Source organism: Triticum aestivum, chromosome 1A, assembly GCF_018294505.1.
Source record: "Triticum aestivum cultivar Chinese Spring chromosome 1A, IWGSC CS RefSeq v2.1, whole genome shotgun sequence".
NCBI lineage: Eukaryota > Viridiplantae > Streptophyta > Magnoliopsida > Poales > Poaceae > Triticum > Triticum aestivum.
The window spans coordinates 508,045,056-508,057,637 of NC_057794.1; the positions used below are offsets into that span (position 1 = coordinate 508,045,056).

General features: G+C 44.6%; 2 protein-coding genes across 2 annotated transcripts in view; one reads left to right on the forward strand and one right to left on the reverse strand.

Moving 5' to 3' along the window:
- The first annotated feature begins 931 nt into the window (after window positions 1-931).
- Window positions 932-2,287, forward strand: LOC123163991 (putative cyclin-dependent kinase F-2). Its single transcript, XM_044581442.1, has one exon. It carries the CDS (start codon window positions 1,057-1,059, stop codon window positions 2,110-2,112), a length of 1,056 nt encoding a protein of 351 aa, XP_044437377.1. The 5' UTR covers window positions 932-1,056; the 3' UTR covers window positions 2,113-2,287.
- A 5,208-nt stretch (window positions 2,288-7,495) lies between these two features.
- LOC123061130 (zinc finger CCCH domain-containing protein 36) overlaps window positions 7,496-12,582 on the reverse strand; it is a 10,448-nt gene continuing 5,361 nt past the window's right edge. The window contains exon 6 of the transcript XR_006428508.1: window positions 7,496-7,640. The gene's annotated coding sequence lies outside the window, so the exon portion shown is untranslated. The remainder of the gene's footprint in view (window positions 7,641-12,582) is intronic.

The following is a 12,582-nucleotide window of genomic DNA, read 5'->3' on the forward strand; positions in this document are numbered from 1 at the left end:
CAATAATATAGGGATCCATTGCAATCAAGATTGGCGACTGATACCATTGTTGGAGTAATTATGCATCTATGGGATGCCATTAGCTGAGACAGATTGCATCTAGATCACCTAATAAACATGAACAGAGAGGGTTTAGAGATCCTTTACACGTCACGGGAGTCGACATAATCGCCTGCTCGGTGCAGGCGTGATGCAGGGGTGATGTAGTCGAAGCAGAGGTTCTCCTTAACGTCATGTTTCCTTCAGGACGCCACCGGCACTGGCCGGGGACAACAGCGGCGGCTGGCTTGAGTCTTCCCGTCGCTGCAGCGCTCCCCCTGATCGGATGGGGTGAGAATATCGGGAGGAGAGTAAACCTTACGTGAATTGTGATCGCGCAAGTGGCCAGCTCTCTCCCGTATCCATTTATATGGCACTGGCGACAGGGGACCCAAAACCTGAGTTGGTTTTTGGGCGCCCCCGATCAGGGCGCGTTAGTTCTGATCGAGGCTCACATACGTTGGTACGTGGACCCCTTCACTTGTCGTTATCCCCTTAATTTTTTTTGTTAGATTAATAGATCTAACTGCGTGTTAAGCCGTCAGATCAAAACCAACAGAATTAAGAAAGCCAAAGCGTCTCCATGACTCCATACCATGTTTAGCTAAAACATGTGCTGCTCTCTCAGCCTCTCTAAGACGATGCTTAAATATCTCACGTGTGAAATTGATAGATATAAGTACTCATGATTGCCGTGCTGGTGGTAACGGTGCACCAATGACGGACATGGACATTGCGTAATTAGGCCGATCAACTGAGTAACGCGTAGAAACAGTGTAGTCCGTGTCCGAACCTGATTAGTGTCCTTCACGAGTCGTGTAGCGCTAGCGTGCTGGCCGTCTATATATACAGCACATGGCCATACCCATACGGCTGTGAGAAATAAAGCAAAAGCAATCCTCGCTCCGGCCGTCTAGCTTTTTTAGCCGCCGAGCAGTCGATCAAGCAAAGCTGATCGTCCGGTAGGTCGATCGTGTACCCTCACGGTGCGATCTCTGCGATTTTTCTCGGAGAAATATGGGGTGGTCGACCTCGACACCGCAACGCGTGGGCGTTGCCGCCCTAGACGCGGTGATGGGCACACCGGCGACGCGTAAGAATCAGAGAACAGCAGCCACTAACGGCGACTCAAGCTCCCGCGCAAGCAGCGGCCGGTTCCAGCGGCTTGAGGTGCTCGGCGCAGGAACATTCGGCGTCGTCTACCGGGCGAGGGACCGCCGCACGGGTGAGATCGTGGCGGTGAAGTGCCTCCGTGCGAGCGACGGCGCCGGCGACGCCGAACGCTACCTCTTCGACTTCGCCAGCGAGGTCAGTGCTCTCGAGGCGTACAGCGGCCACCCGTCCATCGTTCAGCCGCGTGGCTCCGGCCAACTTGACAGCGGGGCTTTCCTCGCCATGGAGTTTGTGGGGCCGACTCTCAGGCACGTCATGAAGCATGTCCGCTTTGGGAGGAGGCACACCGAGCTGGAGGTTCGTCTTCTCATGAGGCAGCTTCTCGCCGGCGAGAGGAGGATGAATCGTCTCGGCCTCATGCACCGGGACCTGAAGCCGGAGAACGTGCTTGTGGACAGCCACGGGAACCTCAAGATCTGCGACCTGGGGCTATCGTGCAGCATGGCCGACGGGCCGCCCTACTCTAATCCTATTGGGACACGGGGATATCGCGCGCCAGAAATCCTCCTCGGGTCCACGGATTACGACGAGCGTGTCGACTCATGGGCTCTCGGTGTCATGATGGCCGAGCTCCTCGCCGGCCAGCACCCTTTCCATGGGAGGTCGGACATGGATCACCTCAGCGAAATCTTGGCCCTTCTTGGCATGGCAGACATCAAGGAGTGGTCGGGCTACGATGGGCGGCGGCTACCTAGCGGATGCCAACCAGGAAGCTTCTTGCGCAACAAGTTCCCATGTCCCGCTGAGGCCAGGATAAAAGGACCGCCAACACTGTCGGAGGCTGGTTTCGAGGTCTTGAGCGGTCTTCTACAATGCAACCCGGAGAAGAGGCTCACGGCGGAGCAAGCGCTCAAGCATCGGTGGTTCAAGGACGCCAACCCTAGAGCTACCAGGAGTTGATCGATTAGCATACTTTTAGCACATCTAATTTGTGAAATTAGAAATGCAAGCATCGTACATGAATTAACGAATGAGTATGGATGAGGTGTGAGATAAGTAAGCAGGAGTTGTTCGTGTGGATCACCACCACACACATATTGTAACGCCTGATTGCAATTTGGTTTCTTGCTCTTAATTTGGGGTTCAACTAATTTAATGTTTGTTTGCTTGCCGTGTATGACAGATCAAATATTCATAAATTTGTTGTAGATGTGCAGTTTAGATGTGTGATACAATATTCGGAATCATGCCTATCTATTCACAATTTGATGTGTTATCCTCGATAAGAATACGTCTTTCTACACCAAAAGTGAGTGAGCACTATATATGATTATATTTGTTTCTTGAATATATATAAGATTACATTAGGCCGGTCGTGGATATCTTGATATTAGTTTGTAAGTGATAGTTGTGTGACTTGATGTAAAAGTGATAATTATATAGAGTATGACGACGACAATTAGTGTGGTGTCCTTTAATCCTCTCTTCCAACACCATGTTGGTGTGTTGGTATTCAGATTCTTTATTGTGTTTAAAGTAAAAAAAATCTTTTCCACAAAAAAGGTAAAGAAAACACTGTTGGAGGCTGGTTTCGAGGTCTTGAGCGGTCTTCTGCAAAGCAACCCGGAGAAGAGACTCCCGGCGAATCAAGGTCTTCTACAAAGCAACCCGGAGAAGAGACTCCCGGTGAATCGAGCGCTCAAGCATCAGTGGAATCGAGCGCTCAAGCATCAGTGGTTCAAGGACGCCAACCCTAGAGCTACAAGAAGTTGATCGATTAGCATGCATAATCACATCTAATTTTGTGAAATTAGAAATACAAACATTGTACATGAATTTAATCGCATGAGTATGAAGGAGATGTGAGATAAGCAGTAAGGCCGACCTCAGGGGGTATGCGGCACGAACCCCACGTTAACACCACCTTAACTCAAATTAAGCAGGTCATTCAGAATATATATTCCAGTAACGAAAATAACATAACAATCAGCATCTGAATACCATATGTATGTTTTTTTGTTCCATACAAGCGCATAATAAATAACATTAGTTGGCACTATCTGAAGACGGCCCGTAAATGTATTTTTAATTTACTATTACAACTCCAAACTACCCCGCAAAAAAAAAACTCCAAACTGAGATGTCAGACCAAGCAACTTCCCAACCCTTTTTTCTTTTCAACGTAAAGCAAAGCTTTATTGCGAAGCAACGATGACAATATCGGCCGTTGCACGCTCCGCGACTTGTACTGGAACAACCAGTATATGGGTTGATCAACAGAGAGAAGTAGAGCCTGACTGAGCCAACAGATGCACAGCACGGTTTTGCACCTCTTCTATGAGAAACAGGACTTGCACTGAACCTTGATCTCCTCAATGATCGTCGCCAGAGTGTACAAGCCCGCAGAGACAACAAAAAACGAGTTTAAGCCTCAGACTGTACATCATAGTTTGCAGTTTTGGCATAATGGGCACAATACAAAACTGAACGAAAGAAAAAATACTGTTGCGACACTGGCCTTCTCCTGCTCATAGATCTTTCTCAAGGCTGCTCGTGTAGCATTCATAAACAGCTACGACCTGCCACCAGAGACCAGAGCAGTCAAGAGGCAAAAATCATACGGCTTTTGATGTGCAGTGCTGCCATACCGTCAGCATCGCTGGACCTTGTGATAAAAGGAAGCAAAACATGAACTGAAATGTGTATCCAAGATTTCTGACTATCCATGATATCTTTGAACCTGGATTTTCTTTATCAGAGAGCATCTCGAGCTGTCCAACTCCAAGAGCATAACTTCAAAGAAACTCTGCAGGACAGAAGAGCATATCCTAAATCCCGATAGCTTTAGGAGCTAATGAACAGTTTGGCCACAAAAGGAGCAGTAGCATGTCTGTTTCTTGATCCTGAACCAGGCATCAGTGCCAGCTTTAGCGGCTTCCAGAGATGGAAAGATTGCAAACAAATGTCCCATGATAGTTACATACTAGAGCAACTGAGCATGCCGACACAGATTGTGGTATACTGATAGGGCATGGGCATGCCAACAAAATACCAATTATTCATGTAAGTATTAGGTTGCATCAACATAGTGCAGCAATTTGTCAGACGTAAACCTTGTCTAACCGGACACAGTACAAATATTCATCGCATTTTCCACTTTCGGATACTCTGTGCTTGCTGTAAAGAATCAATAGAAAATGAATGAGATGTTCATCTGTGCTCTGCAGCCATTTTTAAAACCCTGCAAGGGCATTGGATATTACTAAGTGAGCCTATTGAGCAATTCATTCGATAAGCATATACTCCCTCTGTAAAGAAATATAAGAGCATTTATATCACTAAAGTAATGATTTAAACGCTCTTATATTTCTTTATGGAGGGAGTATATTTCTTGAACAAGCCACACCCTGCTTTATTGAGAAAACCGGAAGCAAAACGACAGACCATCAGGATTCAGGAAGCAAGAAACATCAACAACTTTTGAAGGAGACTACAAAAGCTTGGAACACGAGAAAAGGTACAGGTACTCTACAAAAGCAATGTTGAGCTTCAGGTTTGGTGCGATGCATCAACTAGCAGAAGCCAAAACATTGTCATCCTCATTAGCACCCCGGGACTGCATAAGACATGTTGCAGATGAGCAAGCATTTATATATGCCTCACATATTTGATAGCTGACATACTACCAAAAGGTTCTTTAGTTAGTACCTTCATCAGATAATGAAATATGATTAGCAGCCCTGTAAGCAATTAAATTATGGTCCTGTGGTTAAATTCTGGATGCAAGGAACATAATCACAAGAGTCTGGAAGGAATTGCCCCACCAAGGATCTCCTGGAGGTTGTGCCTCAAATCTGATCTAGGCCTACCTGTTAAGAGGGTCAAAGCCAAGCTAAGACCCTACCTTGTTAATTTTATACAGCCTTGAGCTTTGTGTTTTCGGTGGTTGTACTGGGGTCTTAAGCCCCACACATGCATACATTTTATTTATGGAATATTTATGACAACTACTAAATGCATACATGCAGCGCATGTTGATATTAGCCGGTATATTAATAGCAGCTAATCGTGTATATTAATACATGCAGCGCATGTTGATAACTAGTTCTGTGACAAGCGATAATAGAATGTAATATAATATACTACTAATCGTGTATGTGCACGCACATCTAGTTTGGCAGTAATACTATTTCCAAAAGTAACCATAACTAATGTTGATTTCAATATTAATTGTGTTTAATGCAATTAATGTCTTTTCCAAATTATTGATGATGTGATAGATACATCATTGGAGTAGCGTGAGACGTTGGATATAGGTGGTTGGATGGCTCAGATCATTTGGATTCACCAAACTCATGCTTTTATTAGTACAAGTAGATTTATTTATGACAATGTCACTAGGAATGCCATTCACCAAACTCGTTTCTCTTTCTTGCCATGCAGTGATGCTACCGGCTGGTCAAAACAGCCTGGGTTGAGATGAAAATAGGTAAAAAGCCTTAAATACCGTTTGGTAGCTCTCTACAAAGAGCAAAAGGGCAGAGAGGAATTTGTATTACCTGACGCTAAAACAGAGGGTACGGAAAAGATAGCTAGCTACCCTGAGAAGATTTTCATGCTCGAATCTGGCGCAGAATTGTTATAAATTTATGCATTACAACCCTGGAGCTAATGTAGTCAGTTCATACAGCAATACTGTAAAATTCTTGAGCCATAATGTACTGATATTCTGAGGTTTGCTACAACTGGAGTATCTACAATGCACAGTTTAGTAAGCATAATAACAAGGTTTTATGAATCCATAGTCCATCAGGTTTAATGCAATTATGCTATATATATATAGAATCCATAAGCTAACACAAGCAGGATACAATACACCCATCAGCATCTAGGCATACTTCAGGCCATGAGCAAGGATTGTATATTTAGAGCGAGCCTCCAAGACCTAGGCCCCTCACTTGACCTGGTTCCATGCACTTAGCCAGCCATTGTCCCCACTCACGCACCCACATCACCGTCTGGTTCCATTCCCAGAGCCAGCCATCAGTCCCGCTCAATTACACATGCCACGTCCCTACCAAGGAAGCTTGTGCTGCAGCCTCACCTGACTCACTGAACTTGGCAAGGGATTTTGGAGAAGGGGATTCAATCTGGAGGTGAGTAGAGCACACAATTGAGAGGGCTGTGTGGTGGGGGCATGTGCTCCAGTGACTAGTACAAGCTGGGTCAATATGTGTTAATGAGGTGGTTTCCGAACCAATATAGTCCAGGCTGGTCAATACATCAGCATAGCAAAAACGGAAGACATACTAATAGACGGACCTGTTTGTCCTGCCTTTACTTCTTGTGTTGGAACCTGTTTGGTTAAGATTGTTAGTTTGGCTCTCTGTTTGTTGCATCTTACTGTAGGGGCTGTGTAGCCTGGGATGTAAGTGTAGAGGGTTGTGTTGGTTGCATTTGTGACTCCATTTTCTTTAATACATTTATAGTTTCAGAGTCAACTAGTGGCATTGAAATTAAATTCCATTTATTTAGTGATATAACACAGGCTGCACAGTAGAAGCCTGTTTTAATGCTGATCTTAAATGTTAACCAAAGCCTTCACCATTCTCGCCGGCAAAACAGAACCGAAAGCCAAACCACACCTTGCTGTTGGAGGAAGAATGTAACACGGAGGATGAGGCAGACAGAGTAAGCATGAGGCGGGCGATGGAGATGGGCAGCCAGCTGCCCCGCCGAGCAGGGCTGAGTTAAGCATCAGTTCCCATGGGAAGCAGAGCGCAGCCTGACCAGCAAGGTATTTGTGATCTACAGCTTGGGTGAGCATAGGCATTTGAGGGCAGAGGTTAGGTCAAACCACTTCATGGACGAGTCAGGACATGGACACTCTTTAGTATTAGCATTCCAATCTGGAACGCCATTCCGTCCAGAAACAGAACCTACGTTGCCATTTTGGAGAAGAAAAATAACATCAAAAGAGACATTCTTAATACTTTGTGCCTTAGGGTCATAGTAATACAGGAACAGTATGGTATACCTTTTCAGCAGAATGGGCCAAGGAATTAAGCAGTACAGGCCATAAAAAATCTGAGAAGGTGAATGAGGCGACTGTTTGTTTCTGCAGAAAAACAACATAGTGGAGCGTGTCAAGCAAAATGTAAAAGAGTACAAGTACATAACAGAAGGAATGAATAGTTTGCTATTTCCTGAAACAAGTAGAAGTGAAAACACGAGATTTTCGCTGGAGCAAAATCTAAGAAGAATGAATTCAGATATTGACAACCGCAAGCTAAGGAAATATTCTCGTTACACCAAAGAAAAGAGCTATAGTAATTACACATACCCATTTGCATGTTCTGGCAGCTCTCATCAGTTTGATCAGTGATGATAAAATGAGGATATAATAGGCTCAAAGACGACTTTAATATCTGGCAACCTTAAAGATGCAAAATTGAATGCTTCCCTAAATCCACTTCACTTCAGGTTGGCTGCAAAAGAGAAACCATTTATCAAGATTCAAGAAACAGGCAAACAAAAATATCAAACCTCAACAATCAGTTTGGCAGCAAGATGCAGTTTTCTTGGCAAGAGAAAGAAGGCTTTAATCTTTTAATGTTTCAGGAGCAGGTAATATATTCTACGATAAAAATCTATTCTGTTACTTGTGAATCAAGCAAATCAGGCCCTAGCTCAACCAAGCTCGGTCCACAAGAATTCACTGACAAAACAAAGCTCAAAACTCACTTATCTTTATAGAAAAGCCTCCATGATATATAACGAAACAATTCCTTATTTAACACTACCTTAAATTTCGTTTCTTTATTTGACACTGAAAAACTTTTTCTTCCCTATCTAACAATGAGTCCAAATTTTATGCCCTTCATGACACTTCAGTCCATTTTGAGCCTAAATGACACCTGAAAAGACCCTTTTGCCCCTCATGTGGTATCTGTGTGGGGCAGGAGCGCGCGCACACACACGTGCAGCACACCACACGCAGCGGCAGTAGCACACATGCAGCAGCACATACACACACGCACGCAGCAGCACACCGAGCAACACGCACGCAGCCGCACAAACGCACACAGCAGCGCACACACTTACGCACGCAGTAGCACACACATGCGCGCGCACACAAACATACCACATGAGGGGCAAAAGGGTCTTTTCAGGCGTCATTTATGCTTAAAATGGACAGAAGTGTCATAAAAGGCATAGACTCGTTGTTAGATAGGGAAGAAATCATTTGTCGATGTCAAATAGGGCATAAAATTTAAACATGTTAAATAAGGAATTCTCTCATACTCATGAGGGGCAAAAGGGTCTTTTCAGGTGTAATTTATGCTTAAAATAGACACAAGTGTCATAAAAGGCATAAAATTTAGACTCGTTGTTAGATAGGGAAGAAATCATTTGTCGATGTCAAATAGGGCATAAAATTTAAACACGATGTTAAATAAGGAATTCTCTCAAGCTTAGTATGACTTTGTACTAAAGTTAGTACAAAGTTGAGACACTTATTTTGGGACGGAGGGAGTATATAAATACAAAATCCTCTTAATGGTCTTGTGTGTGGTTAGTGTCTTGGTGCATAGGTTATATCTCCCAATGGAAGAACTCAAATAAGCATAAGAAAGATGATAAACATTATTAAGTGAAATATAATTGGTATTTAGTTGGTTCTACAAAATTTCTTGTGGTTGAAAGTAAGGACTTCACTTAAGATGCTCTTGGCTTTTAGAGCATGGTTAGGTCAAATTTAAGTATCTATCTGCATCCCCTTTATGCATTTTTTTCTATAACACGTACATATAAAACAACATGTATTTCAGTACACAACACTCTCAAAGTTCCACAATATGTTCTCTAGACAATAGCCAATTTGCATTGATGGAATCACCAGTGCATTTATTAAGAGGTTATATGCACACCTCTATGAGGAGTCGGTGTTCTAAAAGACAGTTGCTTAGCCCTTCACTAAACCCAAGGTCCCACACCCCGCCACCTAAGGAGAGATGTACTGATAGTTACCAAGACCGTGGGTCGAACAGGTCAAGGAAAAAGGTTGAGTAGCTAGAAAAGTGATCATGATCCGAGTGAAGCCAGGCCAAACGACCCTAACTACCTGGCGACAAAACCAATTGCTAGTAAGAATGCAATATCAATAATATATTCCCTCTGTTTCACTATCTCTAGCCATGGCCCTAACATTATTTGCTTTAAAGTACTTGTCAATCTAGGGAATGAAGAGTGTAGTTATTGTAATGTTTCCACTCTACCTTTTCAGTACTAATTTTGAAAATGTCAAGTAGGTGTAGCATATCATTAAGTAAGGGTATGGCTATTTATCTCTCTTGTTCGCGCCTCGCCTAGTTATTGTGCAAGTCTTTTTCCCAGCATCATGGCAAGAACATTGAACAAGGGTTGACCGCTAGACTTGCAAACTTGTTGAAAGATAATAGTGAAATGGGGCATTGTACGATGTCATACCATGTACCTAGTCGCAACTACGCGAAAATAACGGGGTAATGCATCAGGTTGTGATGAAAATTCACCCAAACTATTAATGAATCCACTAAACTGCAAATTCACCCAAACTATTAATGAATCCACTAAACTGCACGAGCCGACGCTTCATGATCCTGCAAGCTCACAAGGAAACGCAAGAACAACAAAAGAGGATCGACGGCTAAAAATAATCTGTCAAGCCTCATAGAGGTTGGGCCCACTCTGGACCACCTAGGTCTTCGACAACTCATCCTTTAAGGTCCTTGAAAGCAATTCTCAATCAAACCAAATGTCCATACTAGCATTTATGCCCTAGAGGAACTCTTATGTGCACCAGAACATGCTCCAACTAACAAGATCAACAACAGCATTAAGTTCAACCCGTGTAGGTTGTTTATCTGATCGACACCGATTTCCACATACACGCACAACTACTTATAGCCAAAGTTACAATTTGGAATCACTTGGCTACAAGGCTACAAGCTCAGGTGGAGAACGGCTTTGTTTAGCTGGCTCAGGCCTTGGACTTATCTTGCTTCATACCTAATGTTGCCTTGCAGCTGAGGATATGACATTCGTCATTGAATGTTAACACTCGAGGTGTTAGGGTTGGGCAATTTGAACAACCGACTTGATTTCATAGGCGCATATCAATATGGTTGATCTAACACGCAAGTCCATAAGAAGCCATTGTTGTGTTTTTCCTGTCCACCTACTAGTTGTTTCTCTGATAGCACAAATCGCTACCGATCACACGCACAACTGTTAGGGTTGGGGGCAATCGGCTTGATCTCATAGGCAAATATCAATCTGGTCCATCTAACATGCGAGTTCATGAGCCATTGTCATGTTCTTCCTATCCACCTACTAGTAGTAGTTCTTGATGAGGGTGAAGATATGTTCGGTGTATTTGTCTTCATGCACTTAATGAAGGTGAAGATGCAGTGATGCCCTTAGCCCCTAGTTATGCCGCCTTTCCCCTTAGTATTTGTTGACGTGCAGATACCTCTGTTTTTAAGGCGTCCGTAAGGCGTCGCTTAGGCGACGCCTAGGCGTCAGGGCGCCCTCCAGACTCAGGGCGTCGGCCTTGCCTTAGACAGTCGTGTAAGGCGTCCGCCTTAGGCTGTAAGGCGTCTAAAGCGTCCGCCTTAGCGCCGCCTTGCACGCCTCAGACCAAATCGGACGCCTTAGCTTGTCAGGCAGGGAAACAGAGATTGCAGGCGGGAAAACTGACCTGGGCGGGAACACAGGCGCGGGAAACATTGGTTCAGGTGCGACCAGTTATGAGAAGGGGAAAGAGAGAGTGAATCGACGCGAGAGGTCTCTCCTGTCTCCTCTCTGGACCATTGACGGAGGCTTCCTCCTCAGATCTGCGGCAGCCGCCAGCCTCCTCCCTCCGGCCACAGTTCCTCCCCCTCCTCTCTGGCTGCAGCTCCTCCCCATCCTCCTCTTTCTTCCATCCCTCTTCCAGCAGATCAGCACCACATCAAGGTATGAATTCAGCCCTCTCTTCTCCCCCCTTTCCCCCTCTCCTCTTTCTTCCATCCAGCAGTGTAGCTTGCCATGCTTGCCTGCTCTGTTATGCACAGCTCCTCTACTAACTGTTAGGTGCTGCCTCTCTATGCACAGCAGTGTAGCTAGATGTGCTTGCCCGCTCCTCATCTGCATCTGTTTCTTCCCAGATCTGCTTCTCCACCCACAAGGCAGCAGCCCCACCACTGCTTCTCTCCTTCCCCATGCTTGATCTGGCTGCTCTAGTGATTTGGCTCTTCTCTCTTTTTCTTTGACAGTAGCCAGGTGTACCTGCTCTGATGGATCTAGCCAATGATCCTAGGAGAAGAGCTACATCAGATGATCCAGCCTGGAAGTATGGGTTCTGGCCGGATTTAGAGAGGAAAGATTTACTCCAGTGTACATTGTGTGGCAAGATAGTCCATGGTGGAGTGAGAAGGCTAAAGCAGCACTTTTCTGGGGGTTCCGGTGATGCGGATAAGTGTCCCGAGGCATCCATGGAGATTAGGATAGAGATGCACAATTCCTTAAACACTAGAAAGTTTAAAGCTATGGAGCGATATATTGATGAGGAGGATGAAGCTGAACTTCAAAGGCGCCGTTCTGTCATATACACAAGATGATTTGAGGCCTATGCTTTGGTAACAGTTTATATGTTAATGTTAGTTGTTAAATCTCCTAATTGGTGGCCATCTATTATATATGTATGTACAATTTATTAAGTTAATGCTAGTTGTTAAATCTCCTAATTGGCTGCCATATATTATATATGCACGTGTCTAAGGCGTCGCCTCGCCTTACGCTTTAGCGCTTAGGCTGTGAGGCGCCCCCCCAGCGCCTCGCCTCGCCTTACCGCCTTAAAAACATAGGCAGATACAACCAAAGACGAGTAAAGCAGCCGCTATGCTCATGGATACCTCTCTCTCATGAACTACTCTTTTCCTACTACCCTTTCATTCTTCTACATTTTTGGCTCCTCCGAGCCCTAAGCCATGGTTCCAATGCTCATCAGACAACGATTGATCGTCACGCTAATCGGATCATTTCATCACCTAACAACACTGACAAAGATGCATACAACACCCTACCAATTTGTGTCACCGAGCTCTTCTTCCTTGTATAGCTTAATACCCTCTTCCTCTCTCCCTCTCTATACCTTGCATCTCAACTCGTCCATTCATTGTGCAACCCAATAGCATCCTAACAATGATCTAGATTGCCAAAGGCCATTGATCCAAGAGGTGAAACATGGAACATGAGTATAAATATTCCACACTCATGGTATTTTAGTATATTGTGATAATGGTCCATGCTATGCAGAGCAGGGTTTTTACCAGCCGGTAGAGCAGATAAAAGTACACTTTGTCTATCATTCTAGTAGTTAGGACATTGCATGGCACTTCACCCCCC

Coding starts and splice junctions, on each gene's coding strand:
- LOC123163991 (XM_044581442.1), top strand. CDS start 1,057: ATGGGGTGGTCGACCTCGACACCGCAACGCGTGGGCGTTGCCGCCCTA.